The 19851-nt window shown below is 39.4% G+C and overlaps 1 protein-coding gene across 4 annotated transcripts in view; it reads right to left on the bottom strand.

Annotated features, from left to right (window-relative positions):
* AFF2 (ALF transcription elongation factor 2) overlaps positions 1-19851 on the bottom strand; it is a 463868-nt gene that overhangs the window by 98708 nt on the left and 345309 nt on the right. For all 4 annotated transcript variants that reach the window (XM_075941078.2, XM_075941079.2, XM_075941077.2 and 1 more), the window contains one exon: positions 4601-4638. In XM_075941078.2, the coding sequence (XP_075797193.2) occupies positions 4601-4638 (38 nt within the window). The remainder of the gene's footprint in view (positions 1-4600; positions 4639-19851) is intronic.

Below are 19851 nucleotides of genomic sequence, written 5' to 3' on the forward strand. Positions count from 1 at the left end.
ATCCCGTGATGTTTTTAAGGAACATGTTTCCATTAGATACTGCATAACAACAGGACTTTGCGAATTTCACAATAAACAGGAGAACATTTTATTTTGAACACTGTCTTTTCCTTTTTAAAAATAAAGAATAACAACTTGGTGCAATAGCCTAGCAATATATAAATGGGGATACTACTGCTCTTGTCCCCCTATTGGTTTCTACGTGTCTGTCTTGACTGGATTAAAAAAAAATCATAGGCTACAGAAGGAAATCAAAGCCAAATGCAATGTACCTGGGGCAACTATTCCCTTCAAACGTTCTTACCACTAGCCAGTAATTAAAGTAATATATGGATTTCCAAGGCAAGCATATTTTTTCCATTTCTGGAGTGTAATATGTCTCGTAAATATTCCACTCTGAAGCCATAGCTGGTAGTAGGTCTTAGCCAGGTGACTTCTCTACCTGCCTATATTTTCCCAGAAATCTCTTAGCCAAATTCCCAGAAATCAAATGCCAAATTCTGGGGTTGGGCAGTGGTCAATCTGTGTGCAGAAGGGATTCTCCACATGGAAAACTCACTCCTCTCATGTGGAAGAGGGGGTGGATAGCCACTGGACGGCACAAATCCCTGGCGATCGTATTTGTTTGGATGCTACAGGTTCTCCCTCACGTTTATTGGGTAATGGAATTCCCATTATGCTTGGTGACTAGATTTTCAGGCAAAATGAACACGATTCCTCCAGGATCTGTGATTTCCTCCCTCAGGCTAATATGGACTCTCAGGTTTTGCATTATCCTGGCCACAAACTCTCTCCGTAGAAGCCTCATCTCAGTCATTGGACAGGAAGGGTTTGAATATCAGAACAAACTCGGCAATTTAATTCTGTGCGCTCCTCCATATTAGCACAGCACATGAGCCAGACATTTACAAGCTTTAGCTATGTCCTGAATTAGATTATTTCGTGCATCACATCCTTTTTATAACTGGAAATCTTCTATCACATGACTTTGGTCACGTCACTTGAACTCAAGGGCTTGATTTTTCCCACCTGTACAATTAGATAGCAATACGTAACTATCTCCCAGGGATGGGATGAGTTTTAATTCACTGAGGCCAGACCTACACTAGAGAAGAAGATCAACTTAAAATATGCAACTCCAGCTACATTAGCTGCTAAGCTGGGGTCGACGTATCGTAAATCGCCGTTCACACAGCAGGAGGTTGATGGGAGCAAACGCTTCCATCGTCTTCCCTTATTCCTCATGAGGACCAGGAGTACCGGAGCTGACAGGGTTTGATTTAGCGGGTCTTCACTAGACCCACTAAATCAAACCCCAGAAGATCAACCACGGCAATGTCAATCTTCCACATAATGTAGACATGGCCTGAGGTTTGTACGGTACTTTGACATTCTAAGGGGAAAGGTGTTACACAGTGTGCAGGACACGAGCCTGCAACTTGGGAGACTGGAGTTTAGTTCCCTGCTTTGCCACACATATCCTATTTAAACCTGGAACAGGAGGCATGATCCTGGCTCCCAAAAGGACAAACACCCCACCTTACTTTGCAGTGGTGTTGTGATAATAACCGTATTGATAAGTGTGGGTGCTGAGATATTGCAGGCATGGAAGCCCTGAGGGGACCTGGCCCAGACGTATCTGTTATTTATAGTGATTTGGGTTTTTTAAATGATAGCTGCATTATTTCCACTGAAAGATCAATTCTGAAGGCCTTATGACTTCTTGTTCAGTATGCTTATTTATAGCAATGTCATGCTGGATGATACTACAAATACATAAAGATGAGTTCCCCTCACTCTGCTGTGTTTCCACAGATCCCCTTGCTACATGCAGTATGGCTGACTGAAAGCTTTTGTAGCTGTCCAAAAGAGAACACATATTCCAAAGGAGTGAATCTGAACACCACCTGCACATACTTAGCAGCTGAAGGAGCTCACTTCAGTTTGTCTAAATACCCCTTTTGACAAGCACAACAAGAGCTTTGATGTGCCTATAAAACTTCAGCAGATTAGTTGCTCCTCTTCTCAAAAAGAGCAAGACTATGAAAGAGATTTTACAGAATATACAGTGGCAGCCATCTTCAATGAGCCGTAGAGTGTAAAACATGATGTTAAATTGCATCAATTGTGAGGATGTTATTGAGTAAAAACAAAACAAAACAAACAAACCTGGAACATTAACAAATCTAGGTGATGAAATAGGTAGATAATTTCTGTACAAACGTTAGTCATGGCACCTTTAAAAATATGCAAAACCTCATAGGTGCAAGGCCTTATTTGCAGGCACGGGAGTAAATAGTATAAGACTAAATGAATTCTGATTCTGATTCTGGTTCAAGGAGACAGCAATTCTTTCAGAAAAATATAAAAGCAAGGACAATTTTTATATTATTGACCACTGAGAATATGCACACACACATATAGATATATACAGACATTTATATAGATATCTATATAGATATTTAGTAACAGATGTCAACTACAGTTAGATTTAACTCAACTTATTAGTGCATGGCTTTTAGCCAAAAGCATTTCACATTTGCAGAAGTGTACTACCACATATGTCTTAATAACAGAAATGTGTTTTTAAAAATGTTTGTGATAAGTCACATATGGAAGAAGGAATCTGTACAGCTTTCAGCCCTTGTGACAATGGAAGCTACGGACTTTATTTTGTGAAGCTGAAGAACATTAAAATTCAAGTGAAATTCACTTTGACATTTGAAAGAGCTACAGCACTGACAGCATTAAAAACTAGACAAGACTCTGTGGTGCTGAATATGGTCTCCCTGCTTATACAAATACAATCGACATCTATTACAGTTATCTCAAAGTTACCATTTTACTCTTGCCCTCTGAGGCAACGTTTCAGGGTAAAACCATTCAGGTACATTCAGTGCTTACACATCACTGAAAAATACTAGGCAGATATTTTAGCTCTTCTTTATGAAGAGTGTAATTAATATGTATAATGGACTCTCTAGGGTACTAACCAAAGCTGCAATCATTAACACATTCAAAGGAAAGTTAAAACAAGCAGTTGGGGAAAATATGACAGGGTGAGATATACATGTGGAGGTGGAGGGAGCTAGACTGGCCCATATGGCCTTCTTCCATCCCAAAATGTGACTACACTTTTCAGGCCCCTGAAAATCAGTGATTTCACATAAAATGCAGAAACAAACATTTTAGATGGCGTAACATTTTAGATGCCGTCTGCGGTAAACGGATGCAGTGACACTAACTAACATGAAAGAGTCCCAACTTATGCCAACAGAGTTTTTAGAAATTAATGAATGAAAAATATTATTTTGGAGCCTCACGCTCTCTCCTCTTGTCCCCTTGAAGCTGAAGAACTGAAGAGCAGCTAATTCACTTTAAACCACAGCCACCAGCTAGATTTTTAATTCAGCTTGGACTGGATTTGAACTAGTTACTTAGAAATGAATTCCCCCTGTCTCATAACAAGCACCTTAAGCTTTTATAGCTCCCCCGCTTTTCATTTCTAATTCTCATCCGATTAAATGTAACCAAAAGAGCCTGATTTACAACTGCCTTGCACCTTGCAGGGTTGTTTTGATGAGCATTTTACACTTATTTCACCACAGTGTAAATGACTATCAAAGGTGGAAAGAAATGGAGAATGTGGCCTGTAGTCTTTTCATTGTGTCTGCCAAAACACACCCACTCGTGAGTCCTGGCAGAGTTTTACTCTAGGAGAAAAACCTCTGCAAGAAAAATGACTTCCAAAGCCATCATGATCAGCAAGTACCATGAAAACAGTGGCTATAATAGGAAGACATAGTTCCGGGGGACTTAGTTAAACGGCAGATTGATCATCCACCAAAGCTGGAAGTATGTGTTTTATTGGTACTTAATAGAACATTACAATGAGAGTATATGTTGTTTAAGTAGAAAAAGTAGCCACTGATTGCTGTTACCATTAACTGAAAACATCTCTCTTGAAAGTACCAGAACATCTATACAACAACTTTCTTAATTCAGTGATATACTGTGGCTGCTAGTGCCCTAAGATTTAAGAACTTCTCATTACATGCCCTGAAAATTGGTCCCTGGTAGCTTGCTCATCCTACATAGATCTGCAGTACAAAGAACAGAGGGGTGTCTCTGTGTGTGTGTGTGTGTGTGTGTTCTTAATCAACAGGATGGAAAAGCTCCGATACATTGGTGCAAAATATTCCCAAGTGTCTGGAAATCATTTGGCACACTCGCAGTTATTTCCCCCTCTGTCAGATCTACCCAAGGATTGCAATTAAAAAACATAATCTTTTTAGCATGTGCAACCCCCCCAGGCTAGGAGTACTATGTACTGAACATGATTATGATATTATTTGGCAGGTATTCATAGGCAGCACATATTAATTTATGTAAACTGGACACAACTCAGGGCATGCAGTCACTAGGGACACATGAAAAATCGAAATCCGTCCTTGATGAGCAAGGGATTTTTTATATTGCTGATTATGGATTAACTTGAGTTCCAATGTCTATTTTATGTCCCTATTGTGGGCCTTTTGTTGTGGTTGTATGCATAAGTTCATTAAAGTTGAATTTTTTAATGGATATAAAAATAACTTACTTTACAGGAATGTTTCTAGGCTTTGTCTTTTCGGCAGCCTATAAATAGAAGGGGAGAGGGGAAAAGAAACAGTTAAGCAACATTATCAAGCACAGTCTTTCCTGGATCCAAAATAATAATAAAACAGAATGTTGTTCAGAAATGGAATAAGCTAACCAAAGCAGGCTACCATAGTTAAGAAGGCAACTGCCAATTTTTTCCCCACAGTCATGTTATAGCTCTTAAAACATTCTCCCCAGAGTTTGAGACGTCGGCATGTTTTATTTTTTAATAGCTGCAAGTGTACAGTATGATTACTGTCTTTCCCCGTTTGAGATCTGGTCATGTTTGTTGTAAGGTTACTCCCTACATCTACAACACGGGAAGCAACAGAAAGAAAAAAAAAAGCAAGAACGGATTCTATTTCTAAAACAATTTTTATTAGCCAACAACAGAAAAGGGCAATGGATGACCAAATGTTCAGATCAATTTCCTCTTGTGAAACCTTTGAGAAAACACACTCCAAATCATCTAAATGAGTAAATCTCTGGGACTCTCGGCCTGTACCGCCTCAGATATGGAGCCTGGTTCCAGTTTATTGCTAAAACCCATTGATCTGTGTACAGTCCATTTATCATTCATGAAAAGAGCCAGTGATCTTCACAGTATATTAGAAGAAACAACTCAGATCATCTGTCAACGGCCCTCTTATTTCTGTTTCCCTCTCCATGGGGATTTCATCTCCTTCGATTCTTCTTGAATTAAAATGTTGCTAAGCAACACAGCTGGGGGCACTGATGGCAGAGTGGCTACAGTCTATCAAACCGTTTAAGCTGCTGGAGATGTTAGTGGTGATTTTTTTTAATGCTTCTATGGCATAATTATGTAATTGGAACCAAATTTTTATTCCCTCAGAATTTCATAGATGATATAAATAACACTGGGATACAGAGAAGTTTGAAATATTATCTTAATATAAAATTAGTGCTGTCAAATCATTTTAGAGCATTCTTTTTAGCATTTCCAGTACTAGGTGTTCATAGCTCTAAATATGGAAAGGAGTCAAACTGTTAGTCAGATTACATGTACGGTAGCACTGAAATTCAGCATAAAAGGTGACTGATTCATAAACCCATTACACTACAGAAAGCTTTCATGCCTACTTGCATTTTAGGATCTTTGAAGACACAAAGCCAGAAAAAGTAGTGATGGTGCATAAAGGTTAAAGGGGTTTGGCTGAAATATCATAACTCCTGCTTCATTCAGGAACAAGGAAAGCCATATTTCTTGGCAAAAAGTATTAGTGAGACTCAAAATGTTCAGATAAGCACAAAAGTATTTGTTTTGATCTAAACGGGCCTCAACTCTGAAGCGAATCCTCTGATCTTGCAACACGTGGCTACAAATCTTCTGATCACAGGCTGTGTTAAGACATCATTGCTGGGACCAGAAATTATGCCAGAATAAAAAGCCTCCCTCCTCCACAGTAATAGGAAGACCCTCATTTAAACCCACTGACATCTAAACCATTTTTTTACTCGAGAGAAGGAAATAAGGTTTGTGAGAGCTGAAATGGGGAAATGCTAGTTTATGGACTGGCTCCTTTTGTGCAGAGAAAGGGCTGATGGTTTACTATTACTCTTTGTCTCAGGTTGTGTTTTACATTATTTATTATGGGTAGGTAGAGCCTGGGAGAAGTGTTTGTTTTATATATTTATACAGTGAAATCAACATAAACAAGAACATAAGGTCGGAAATGAATATTAATCAAACCAATTTGGTAAAAGGAACAGTAAGGCTGCTATGTGCAGCACTTAAAACTCGGAAAATGCTGACGTTAACCTTAATCCAGCCCCCCCACCCCCCTTCTGCAAACACATGATGAGGTCGCCTTCAGCCCTTTCTTTCTCTGACTGTGTCCCTGCCTCATGAAGTACTTAGCTGGCTGATGTGGGTCCTGTCTCATTTCAGAGTTTGATGCTTGCACAGTCAGGACCAAAAGAACACTGTTTAACAAAAGAATTAATAAAAGTAAGTGTGTGTTTTACTATTTATTTACACACCCCTGCAATTTATTTAAAATATTTATTTAAACTCTCACCATCGTGCCTCTTAAATGCATTGTCAGTGGAGTACTACATTTCAAAATTCTGTCCTCACCTGCAGAAGTACTAAAAGTGCTAAAAAGGTTACAAATTGACTTTTATCATGTGAGAACTCTACTTTTTGAGTGTCATCTAAAAATGGTCATGCTAGCTAACCGATAGCTGGACTGTATCACTATGGGCTACATCTACACTGGAGGCTTTTTGCGCAAGATGCTTTTTGCGGGAGAGGTCTTCCACAAAAATTGCTTGTGCAAAAGCTCGTCCATACCTCAAAAGCACATCACAAAAGCGATGGACACTCTTGCACAAGAAAGATCTGATTGCCATTCACAGAATGGCCATCAGAGCACATGTGCTTTTTGTGATAGGCTCTTTTTGCACAAGAAACCCCTGCAGAGAATCCACACACACCTTTTTGCACAAGAACGCTTGTGTAAAAAGGAGTTATGCCTCGCAGAAGGAGGTATACCTATACCGCAAAAAGCCCTCTGTTCTGTCGATTGACTGTAGATTTTCTTGCACAAAAACTTGCTTGAGGTGTGATGCTCTGCAGGTTTTTGCGCAAAAACAGCTGCTTTTGTGCAAAAGCCCTGTAATACAGACATAGCTCTAAACTAAATCTCAATTACAAGCTACTTTTACCAAATTCTTCAAAATTATTACACATAAACTTGATTGTAAATATATAGAGAAAGAGAGAAGTACAACAGAACTAGTGGGAAGTGTTTTGAATATGAATATATGTTAATTCAAAGAATAACAAGGTTAAATTAATCTCTGGCAAATGACCAAAAGGAGGACATGTATTAAACTGTTTGTATAAAGATGGAGAAGCTATTTCAGAAATTGAAAGAGAATTGAGTGATGTCAAAATCACTGACTATTAAGGATCAGTCTAATCTGTGCTTTCGATTTTGAGTAACTGAACATGTGGATTGCAGCTGTTTGCATTGGAGGAAAAATGTGGTGGTGATGTGTACAATGGGAATCTGACTATATATTATTCTGCGTGGCTGAGAAGATTGGTAGCATGCCATTGTTTTCTTAGCTAGTGATTTCCTAGATTACTTGTGATTGTGTTCATCAGATAGGTGCATTAGTAATCCATAGTGTTTGGTAGGATAAACTTTTTTATGGGTGAAAGCACATGCTCGTGTGCACACACGCGTACACACGAACACCTTGCAAATGTTTTGCGTTTTGGATCAGGAGCTCCTCATTTATTATATGACCTGAACCTCTTTGCCACTTACTGGGAGTTGAGAAGGGGAGCTGACTATGTAGAATTAGACAAAAGGAATTCTATCTGCGTAAGTACTACAGGATCTGGGTCTGTGCTTTCATTTTTCTTGTACGTGTTGCTCACTCTTTTTCTCAGTATATTTGTTGCAAGATCAGGAGCATGCTCAGTGGCAGAAGATACAGAACAGAGGAACCCTGAGTAACGAGACATATTAAGCTTTGATGCAGAAACATATTGTTTGAAAATATTGTGTGTGTGGAGCAGGTCTGTCAATTAGAGCTAATTATTTTTCTCTGATCAGGAAGAATGCTATCTTGTTTTAGGCAGGTTTCTTTGAAATGTACATCTTTTATACAACTTCATTATAGGAAAATACTTTCCCCAAATTACTTTTTTTTTCTGGATTGCTTAGCTATTGACTCAAATGGTCTACGATGAGTCTATGGCTTTGATAATTAACTTTTGATCATTACTGAATTTAACAGCTTTAGTCAGATGTGCTCATAGTCATCCTCTTCAATTACTTTGGTGCTCATCACCTTTAATCTTTGAACAAAATGATCTCATTGAGCTTCCATCAGCTTTGCTACAGAAGTAACAATTTCTGTTTCGCATCTTCATGACTCAATTTGATTTGCTTTAGACATGAGGTGAGCTTTTGATTATTAATTTAAGAGATTTCAAAGACAAACAATTTTAAAAGGGAGTTATTTTGTGCAACTTATATTTCAGGGTTTTTTACACATAAGAAAAAGGTTTTTAAACCCCAGAATGATTCCTGATCTTCACACATTTACATGAGTAAAAATAGAGTAGGTAGGAGGCTCCCAAATAATGATACATGTGGTCTGAGTGGGTGATTGTATTGCAAAAGACTGGAATGAAAATGAAATAATATAATGGGATTCAATGAGTGTTAGGAGGGTTACATCATGGGATTGCTGCTAATTTTGAGTTTGAAAATGAACATTAAAATAATTTAAGATGATTAGAAAATGGAGACCAGACTGAACTAGGCAGTTATATCGCTTTAATTTGTAATTTCCTTCTGATTTTTTACAATTATGGTCCTAGTTACATACCATATCTCTCTAAAATTATCCTCTCTCCACAGCTGCCCCTCTAGGCAGAAACAGGATGAGAAGGAGAAAGAAGATAAATTAGAGGAACAGATGAAGGGCAGCAGCAGTAGCAGCACATACCTCCACACAAACTTTTGGGGGGCTGGAGGATGGTTTTCCTTCGCATTCAGGGAACTCAAAACTAGTTATCTGACTTCCGGATGAGAGCAGTGTGTTTTGGCCTGTTGCAATGTGCCTTCGGCACCAAAAACATGCACATAGTAAACTCTCAAGCAGGTCTAGTCAAAAGTATCTTTTGATAGAAAACTGGTTTAACAAATAAATGAAATTCTTTGCAGAAAGGTTTTGCTTTCTATGGAGCATGTAGGATTTTCACGGAAAAACGGAAATCCGAAAAATCTGCAGCCAGCCACGTTGGGTTTTTACAGCCAAACATTTACTCCTGAGGATATTCTGCACCATTTTTTTTTAAATTCTGCAATTTTTATGTCGGTAAATAAATGTGAAGGTTCCAGCATGGAAGTGGACGGACCATTAACTGCACAGAGATAGATCACCTTGCTCTCCCACCCTTGGACATGAGCTCAACAGTAAAATTGCACCCAGCTCTGACACAGTGCCAGGACCAGGACTATCAGTGGAACAGATCATCATTTAAGGTCCAATTAGGTATCACAGATAATAATGAAGAACTTTCCATTGACTTCAATGGGAGTTAAAAACAGGCCCTTTGCAAATTAACACCTCTCTTGGAAGTTGGGTCACTTGATAAGATGCTGAGACATGAATAAAAAATTAGTAAGAATGAAGCGACTGGACTTTGTTCTGCTTCTGTAGTTACACAGTTAGTGTCAGGTAGAATTTTCAGGGGGGTGGAAAAGAATACAGTGTACAGCTGGGCAAAAGGGAAGTCAGGAAAATTGTACTGAGGGTCACAAACCTTGAGGGACCTCAGTTTTGGTTTTTTTTTTTAGTGGTGTGGTTACAGTCTCCTCTACCTGTCCCCTAAAGTCAATGGAGGAGATTCTGTTTCTTTCTGGCTAATCATCTCTGACATGAACTTGGAAACTTCGTCTTTGAGATGCCGTGTGCGGTGTTTTAGGTCAGTCTCACCCTGAGGATGAAAAGCTGGGTGTCACTGAATCTGGGACTGAAAGAAAAAAGAGTGAGGAATGGGATGCATTCTCCACATCCAAGTATATTTTTGTATGTAGCTCCTGTTTTCCTTCAGAAAACAAATCAGAGGAGTACAGTAGCTGAGATCAGTTTTAGAGAGGCTCAAATAGGGTTACTATAAACCAGTGTTTCTCAACATTTTTTTATAAAGTACCCTTTAAAAAAAAATAAGTACCCCGAGTACCAACAGTTTTCAAACACAATGTTTTTTTGTACCATTGCAACACATTTGTTTAAACAACTTAATCGTAGCCAGGTGGGTGTAAAAAGTACCAAAATGATAAAGCGCCGTAAAACTTAAAACAAAAATTCAGTTTTCACTAAATTTCAGTTGTCTTGAGGTACCCCCCAGACTTCTCTTGAGTACCCAAAAGGGTACTTGTACCACTGGTTGAGAAACACTGCTATAAACCGCAATGGTGTAAACACTTCCCATAGGACTGACTCCTCATGGATGGGTATTAGATTTAGAGCATTTCATCACCTCTCCACACCTCTGTGCAATACAGCACCTTTCATGGCTCTACAAGAGTTCTTCAGGACTATATAGGTTGTGAATTCCACTAAGTTAGAAACTCCTGCATTGGCTGGTGCAATGCAGGTTGGGTAAAATTTGCAGCCTCTTTTGGTATAACAAAGTGTAAAGAAATGATGCATATATCTACAGATGGTGGAGCATGTTCCAGCAAACTCCATCGTTTTAAAATTGTGACTCTAGGTATGATTTTGGGTCACTATGTGCAATAATCTGCATTTTCTCCAAATGTCTACATGTACTTAAGGAAAGGGTGGATGTGAAACTGAAAAAGTCTGTAATGCGAACCTGGCCATTTTCGATTCTTCATGGGATGTCCCACATGAAAAGAACTCACTGATGTGGGAAGCCTAGGGGCCGGGTCTTCGGCACACTTCTCAGTGTAGTGTGGGATTTTTTAAAGCTGTACAAATCAAATCGTTTGCTGATGGATGATGGCTGTAGTGAAAAATCTGGTTCCTTCTTAATCTGGGGTATAAGATGGAATGGGACAGAGGAAGTGTAAATACTAATTGAACTGAATCACAGAAGACTAGAACTGGAAGAGACCTCGAGAGGTCATCAAGTCCTAAGTCCTCTGCACTCAAGGCAGGACCAAGCACCCTCTAGAACATCCCTGACAGATGTTTGTCTAACCTGCTCTTAAATATCTCCAGTGTTGGAGATTCCACAACCTCCATAGGCAATTTATTCCAGTGTTTAATCACCCTGACAGTTAAGCAAGTTTTTCCTAATGTCCAACCTAAACCTCTCTTGCTGCACTTTAAGATCACTGCTTCTTGTCCTATCCTCAGAGGCCAAGAAGAACAATTTTTCCCCCTCCTTCTTGTAACAACCTTTTAGGTACTTGAAAGCTGTTATGTCCCCTCTCGGTCGTCTCTTTTCCAGACTAATCAAGCCCAATTCTTTCAATCTTCCCTCACGAATCGTACTTTCTAGACCTTTAAGCATTTTTCTTGCTCTTCTCTGGACCTTCTCTAATCTCTCCACATCTTCCCTGAAATGTAGTATTCAGAACTGGACACAGTATTCCATATTTTGGAAGGGCCTCAAGATGTTTTCCAAGTGATGAACTCTCATGATCCTCATGTTGTTTATTTATACCTATTCCACTGATGGGGAACTGAAGCACAGCGACATTAAGGGATTTGGCCAAGATGACACAGGAACTCTGTTGCAGAGTTAAGAATGGAACTCCTGACTCCAAGCCCCATGTATTAACCACACAATAAACAAAATCCTCTAAAGGCAAAGAAAAAATAAGGAGAAAAAGACAAGAAAATTACTGAAGCTAAAAAAAAAAAAAAGATCTCTACAAGTTGCCCCCGGAGAAGACAGATAAGTGCTTTCAGATCCTGGGATACATGTGCTCTTAAATTGGTAGGTGCTATAATTATTTCTGCAAAGCTCACATGGGCTAAAATGGCCTCTTGTCACAGCAAAAGGCTGAAGTACACACTTAAGCAGCCTCTTTTACCCTAATTTACTTGCAGTTTATGCACTCAGATTCCCCTTTGTAGAGAAGGTCTTTATCTCATTCCTCAGGGAGTCCAACCTGTCCCTCATCTTTTTCCGTCTCTAAATCAATGAATAGTTACCCAGGCTTGGGAAGCAAAAGGGCAGAGTCAAAGAGCGATGGCAGTAGCGGTGCTGGGAAGAATGCGAGGCGATATTGGCATTGTTCACGTTGCTCGTTTATCGCCTATGCAGGATTTCAGAGTTTAAGGGCTATAATATAGATTTCATACCTAGTCGGTTCCAGACAGGCACTGGAGAGATGGACAGAACAACATGCAACAAAAATGTCTGTGCTGTCCTTGGGCTGTTTTTGTGGGTTGCTCAGATCGTTGGTTCATTTAACTATACTAAAAATTACGCACAGTAATTTAATTGGATTTGTTGTAGATTTGTAACAGACCAATTCTCTTTCTATGAAAACCAAATTCATGGTGTGGCAGGTGTAGAATAGCCCATTTCCACTGGGGCACGGGGGAGAGGGGAGTATGGTCAATCTGTTCATAAGGCAGATTTCTACACACACCCTCGGCTGGCACAGCAAATTGCACCACCCTCTGCCCACTATCCTTGCTGTGCCCAGGGGGATTCACCCAGGGGGCTTATGGCACTCAGGTTTCATTAGCGCCCTCCCACAGGAGCTCCGTTAGAGACAGAAGTTTTTACCTCCCTGGGGGACTCCATGTTTCCTGCTTGCACAGGCTGATAACTGGATATGCCACCTTAGTTCTTTCTGGTCCTTTTCCAGTAGGGGTCACCCAACTTTAAGGTTGTACTGGACACTTGTGAGCCCTCTACTGTGAGCTATAGTAGCTGCCTATGTCTGAGTGTCTGTGTCTGCACTGGCCCTTATCTTAAGCTGAGGAAAAGCAGCCCATCCTCTGACTGGTTATCATTTGTAATTAACTAGGTCGCAAGAAGGCTTGTTTCTTCTGCCTCTGTTCCACCTATATGGCGCCTGTGCTGTGATCAATATTAGCAGGTCATTTCATGTGGGTATCATGAAAAATAACAACCTGACAAAGGTGAACTGTTTAGTTTAGAGCATAGTAAGGAATGTGTTAAGTGCATGCTTGTTTATGGGTCATTTACATGAGGAGAGGACCTCATTTGAGCATCATTTTATCGATCCTTTAAAATAGTCTGTCTCACTCCTTCTTTGCTGGGACTGTCTGGCTGCTGCGCTACTTTGTGTTTTGTTTTCCCCTACTGTTTTTTCTATGTCTGGTGAAGCTGAAAGCTGTTTCACATAGCAAGCTCTTGTGAGACAGCAAATTGGACAAGGAAAACACAATCCAGTGTCCTCTGGGGGAATATGATAGAGGTCTATAATATGACTGGTATGGAAAAAGTGAATAAGGAAAAGTTATTTACTTATTCTCACAATATAAAACTAGGAGTCACCAAGGCTGTGTCTACACTGGCATGAATTTCCGGAACTGCTTAAAATGGAATACTATTCCCTTTTCAGTTTTTCCGGAAAAGGAGCTTCTACATTGGCAGGCTGCTTTTCTGGAAAAGCCCTTTTTCCGGAAAAAGCGTCTATGGCCAATGTAGACGCGCTTTTCCGGAAAAGAGCCCCGATCGCCATTTTCGCGATCGGGGCTTTTTTCCGGAAAAGACTACTGGGCTGTCTACACTGGCCCTTTTCCGGAACAGTGTTCCGGAATAAGGACTTATGCCTGAGCGGGAGCAGAATAGTTTTTCCGGAATAGCGGCTGATTTTGTACAGTAGAGCGTCGTTGCTTTTCCGGAAATTCAAGGACCAGTGTAGACAGCTCGAAGCTTATTCCGGAAAGGCGGCTGATTTTCCGGAATAAGTGGCCCAGTGTAGACACAGCCCAAATGAAATGAATAGTCAGCAAGTTTAAAACAAACAAAAGGAAGTTCTTCTTCTCTCAGCGCACAGTCAACCTGTGGAACTCCTTGCCAGAGGATGCGGTGAAGGCTAGAACTTTAACAGGATTCAAAAAAGAGCCAGACAGATTCTTTTTCAGGTATGTGCAGCACGTATTTGATAGCCCTGCTGAGGGCCACAGCTGGAATCTTCATGGCAAACTTTTGTTTGGTCAGTTTCCATCACAGCTCCATCGTGCCGTACCACGTTCTGAGGGTTATTTCTATTTCCTTGTCATGGACAGAAACACCCTCCTATTAGGATGCACTCAAAAGATTAAATAAAATATGGGTCTGAAAGTGTTACAAGTCCTAAAATCTGTGGTGTTCCAGTGATTTCAAATTGTGTATGCACCGTGTCTGTCATATTCATTACTAAATTCCACTGGCATTCTTGAATGCAATGGCCACAAGTGTACAGAAATACTATTAAATGAATCCCCATGACTGTTGTAAAACAATGAACAATCCTGTGGCAACATAGAGACTAACAAAAATATACATAGTATCATGAGCTTGCGTGGGCAAAACCCATTGCTTCAGATGAGCTTGTGTTTTGGGTTTTGCCCAAGAAAGCTCATGATACTATGTATCTATATTTTGTTAGTCTCTAAGATAGGGATGTTAGCGTATAGTTGTTTAAACGGTTAATCAATAAACCTTGGTCTATCGGTTAATCCAAATGACTACACTCTCTCCCTTACTGCTTCTGTATCAAGGCAGTGGGGGTGGGGAGAGGAGGCAGGAGCCGGGAGTGCAGAAGCAGCAGTGTGGGGTGGCAGGTGACTCTCCAGGAGTGGGGCCGTGGGAGCATTTTAGTAACCATGTAAAAACTGTTGTGGCTACGTGATTAGTAAAATAACACGTATAGCTTCATCCTGACTTATGAACTGGTTACGGACCAAGCAATTGGTTGTAACTCGGTTCTTTCATAAGTCGGACCCCATAGAGTTACACGCGACCCTGCTGTTCGTAGGCGCGGATCGCATTCGTAACTCAGAGTCCGCCATTTACAACAGCTTCGGTTGTAACTGCGAATGGTCATAAGTCGACCGTTTGCAACTCGGGGGCTGGCTGTATCTAACATCCCTACTCTAAGGTGCCATGAGTAGTTAAAAAAACTACTCATTGTTTTAAAAGTTACAGACTAACGCCGCTACCCCTCTGAGACTCTTAAACAGGACTATTATAGGCCTTCTTGCCAAGCACACCATTTCTTATTGTCAAAAATTAGTCTTATGAATCAGGAGTATGCTAGGGTGAAGTATGCCCTGTGTATGGGAAACAAGACTTTTTTACTAGGGTTGCACAGAGTAAAATATTTTGAGTATCAAGGAAAAATGGAATGGGAATATTTTGACATTTCTCCATGAGCTTTCTTTGCCCACAGAATGAAAAAAGTTGAAGAATGACTACACTATCCAAATGAAAAGAACAACAAGGAGGCTTGTAGCATCTTAAAAACTAACAAATTTATTAGGACATAAACCTTCGTGGGCTCCATGAAAGCTTATGTCCTAATAAATTTGTTAGCCTTTAAGATGCCACAGGACTGATAGTTGCTTTTGCTGAAACAGACTAACACAGCTACTGCTCTGAAACTCTCTTGAATGGTTTCTATTTTCATTAATGGCTGAATGAAAATATTTCCTTATAGTTACAAAACATGACTCTGTATCTTAAACACTGCTATGTAAGCTCTTCATCAAAACAAATTCTGCTGTGGCAGCCATCAACGCTGCATTGCTTTGTCTGGGATTTCAATGAAAGCCAGTGACAGATAAACAGTTTACATTAAAAGACTCTATCAAAGTTATTTTGCTCCTAGTTTCATCCTAATCCATCTGATTTTTCTATGGCTTTGACAAGACGACCTCTCTCGCTGCGTGTGCAGTATTGATGTCATTACTGAAGAGCTGTTCCCCAGTCGTTCTGCTGATAACATAGTAAATGGAAATGTAGCAAACCTTGGGGAGGCAAACACCTTGTTCAGGATCTAGCTAAAAAAGCGAAAAATTAGAAGCGGAAAGGGTATCTATTGTTGCAAATAAGATGGCTACTATATCACTTTAAAACAGTGCTGTTTACTTGATGAAAATTTACTGAATCTTTTATATTTACAGACCTTAAGCCAAAAAGTCTGTTTTAATTTAACTTGAATAAATGCTTTGAAAGTTCAATGTGCATTACAAGAATCAGAAGCTCTCCCTACGGCGGACAGCATTTTTAGACTCTCAACTACAAAGTAATTCGTTTTGCATTCAATTATCTAACCCTAACCTAGCCAAGAAAGAGTATTTGGATAAACTATAAAACCTAGATCATGGACATGGATTATGAAGGAGGTGTCTTGCGCATGCATGGCTATCATACATGCAAAATATAATTGTTAATGACGGAGAAAAAAACAAACAGAAAAGATACAAATGTTTCATGGATTTCTTCTGCCAAAAATACAACATACATAAAATATTCAAAATAATGGAGCAGATTTGCAAATGGTATCAAAGTTTCTTTGGTTAAAAATACACAGATCTCCAGCAATGTGTTTTAAATTGAATGCACATTTCAAAGGTTATGAAGATTATTCTTGAGGAAGAACAAAGAAGAGATGGTTAATGAAAACGGGGTACACTACAGTAGTTAAAATACTGTACTAGGGCACAACTCTTTTGGATGGCTCTAAGCTCAAAGCTAATTTGAATTATATAGAGCTACTTTAAAGAAGAAAAAAAATCTAACCTGTGTTTTATCTAAGCTCTTTTAGCTGAAAGTAGTCACTAATTAAAAATCACGAGTATCCACCTCAATTTCTCATTTTTCGTTTAACTCAGCAATAGAACCAACTAAAGGCTTTATTCTTCTTTACACAAAACTATTAACATCAGAATACAGTACTTGAAATGCATAGCCAAGTTATGGGTTGACAAATAGACTTTGTCATTTTCTTTGTATTTATAATTCCACAGCCAATCTGAAATTATTGGGTAATGGGAGCATTCTCTGCTAAGTAACAGTATCTTAATGATGCATGCACCAAAATTCTGCTCGGCGACAATACTGTAACAGTTTAAAATCCAAGCAACAGCTTAAGTTAAATATAATGATGCCGCTCAATAACACATTACGCGGATGTTTACCTGGTGTTATGAATTTGTGCCACAAATATCTATCGGGTTGATCTGTGCACATATTAAAAAATCCACTGGAATGGGTCAAATGGTAGATAATGTAACATTTTAAAGACTGCAATTTTAATAAAACTGTCAATACAATTTTCTTTGTGAAAACATTTGAGACTGATTTTGTTGCTTATATTGAAAGAGAAATACAAGGTCTGTATCTTTAGATCTTTTATTGAACTGTGAGCACAGCATCAATAACTGCTTCTCAGCTGTAAATGAAAATTGATTCCAGATCTAACCCCTCATCTTCTGTGTTCCTTTAATCCCAAATCACCCACAATGGAAAGCAAATGAATCAGCATTATGCATAAGTGACACACAAAGCATGTGTCCCCTGCCCTGTTCTAAGGTGTCTGCATTGATGCAGCTGCTTTCCCCAAAATGTGATCAGATTTAGGAGAGAATTGTAGGCTCTCAGATAGAAGCACATAAAGCATTGTGATGAATTCTACACCTGGCTTGGAGTATGTGGCTCCAGCTTTATCACAGTGATCAATATGGTTCATAGATTCATAGGATTTTTCAGGCAGAAGGAACTGTTAAGATCATCTGACCCCATGCCATGACAAAGGCCAGAGAACTTAACTCAAAAAATTCTGTCTGGGGTCCATAACTTCTGTTTTAGCTGTAGCATACCTCTTAGACAGATATCCAGTCTTGACTTAAAGATTGTAAGTGAGAGGTAAAAACACTAATTTCAGGATAAGATATTCCAACAGTTAATTAATCCGACTGTTAACATTTTGCACTTATTTTTTGCTAAATTAATTACTGCCAATTTCCTACACTGATACTTGTTGACTATGAGCAAGTTACCTCTTAACCAGCTCTTGGATAAATTAAATAGATCAGACTTATTAAGTTTCTCACCACAAGGTATGTTTTCAGTATTTCAAATCATTGTTATAGCTCTTTTCTGAAACCTTTCCAATGTTTCAATATTCTTTCCGGATGCCATGAATATTGCATGGTCTCACTGCTGGCATGATCTCACTGCTGCTTAAAACAGAGGTAGTATTCCTCTGTTTATGTATCCAAGAATTATGTTTACCCTCTGAGTTACAACACTGAACTTGGAGCTCATGTTTAGTTGGTTCCTCCCAAGAAATGTGAAGACAAGAAGAGGAAGAACCTAATTGGCAGCTGGAAAAATCAAGTTGCAATTCAGATTTTGGGTTTGGACCCTTATCTAGTTACAACACAGATTAGAAACATTTTTGCTGGCTCATGGGACTGGGGGAACCACACAACTCAGCAAATAATAGTCTAACATTATTTACTTTCATTTGAGGAAAAATTAGCAAATAGTACATTTTTGCACCCTTAAACCTGTGGCTGGCTATTACAAGCTTTATAATACAAAAAAAGGTGATCTTGGAGGATAGGAAAATTTGAAAGGTAAAATAACAAAGAGGAGACAGAATACAGAAATGTTGGATAAACTGCTAATGTGCTTTCAAGCTAAGATTTTAATTTTTTCTCTGCCAGTAACATGGGTTTCCTATTAGCTGGTAGAATCTCCATCCCTAGAGGTTTTTAAATCCTGTCCCGACAAATCCCTGGCTGGGATGATTTAGTTGGGGTTGGTCCTGCTTTGGGCAGGGAGCTGGACGCGATGACCCCCCCGAGGTCGCTTTCAGCCCTAGGATTCTATGATACAGTATGAACATGTTTATATCTGAATTTCAAGGGCCATTTGACAGTAAACTCTTACGTTATAAAAATTAGTTTTGTAACTCGGTGCCCCACAGCTGAATGTTTGGTATCCTGTAATTTGTATACTGTAGTAATCTCATTACAGCTCTCATGAACGATCATTTTATATATTCCAGAAAATAGCATTTTGCATTCATGCATTTAAACATATCGTAACTGTTTTGCTGGTGTTTATGTATCTGACCAGTACATGTGATTAACATTTTTTTTCCTTTTCTATCCTTGCTTTTTTTAAAGAGACACAATCAAAACTTGTAACATGCGAAAGAGTTGCAAATGATTGCTGCACCAGACCCCTACATCTCCACTTGCCCTGGCCCCAATGTGAGATGTAATCTAGGATGAAGATCCAAAATGAAAGACACACACAAGTCATGAATGCAGTCAGTGGCGTAACACACCAGTGTGAAACTGTGTGTGATCACGATCAGACCCTGAGTATGTTTGCTTGCCATTATTCTAGTTTCGAACTGGTATGAGATTGCCAAAGAGATTACATTGGGCCTCTCATTATGAATGTTACATTTGAAAGGACTATTTGGACAACTTCCTTATTTCCAATCAAGCAGTACACGTGTTAGCCAGATGAACTGCACAAGATTACACTGGTCTGCACTGCACACCTGTAGGCTTTGACTTGTGGGTGCTTGACATTGGCTTTCTGAGTCAGGGAGAGCTAACGTGTCCCGGTGTCAATGGACACTGCAAAGTATATATTTCTTGGAATGCCCAGAAGGAGGAAGTGGGAGGGGCAAAGGCAAAATGCAGGTAGTTTGAAGAATAAATAAGTGCAGCAAGTTAAAAGCAACATTTCTG

The sequence above is a fragment of the Pelodiscus sinensis genome, chromosome 13 (genome assembly GCF_052426305.1).
Source record: "Pelodiscus sinensis isolate ZL-2025 chromosome 13, ASM5242630v1, whole genome shotgun sequence".
Taxonomy (NCBI): domain Eukaryota; kingdom Metazoa; phylum Chordata; order Testudines; family Trionychidae; genus Pelodiscus; species Pelodiscus sinensis.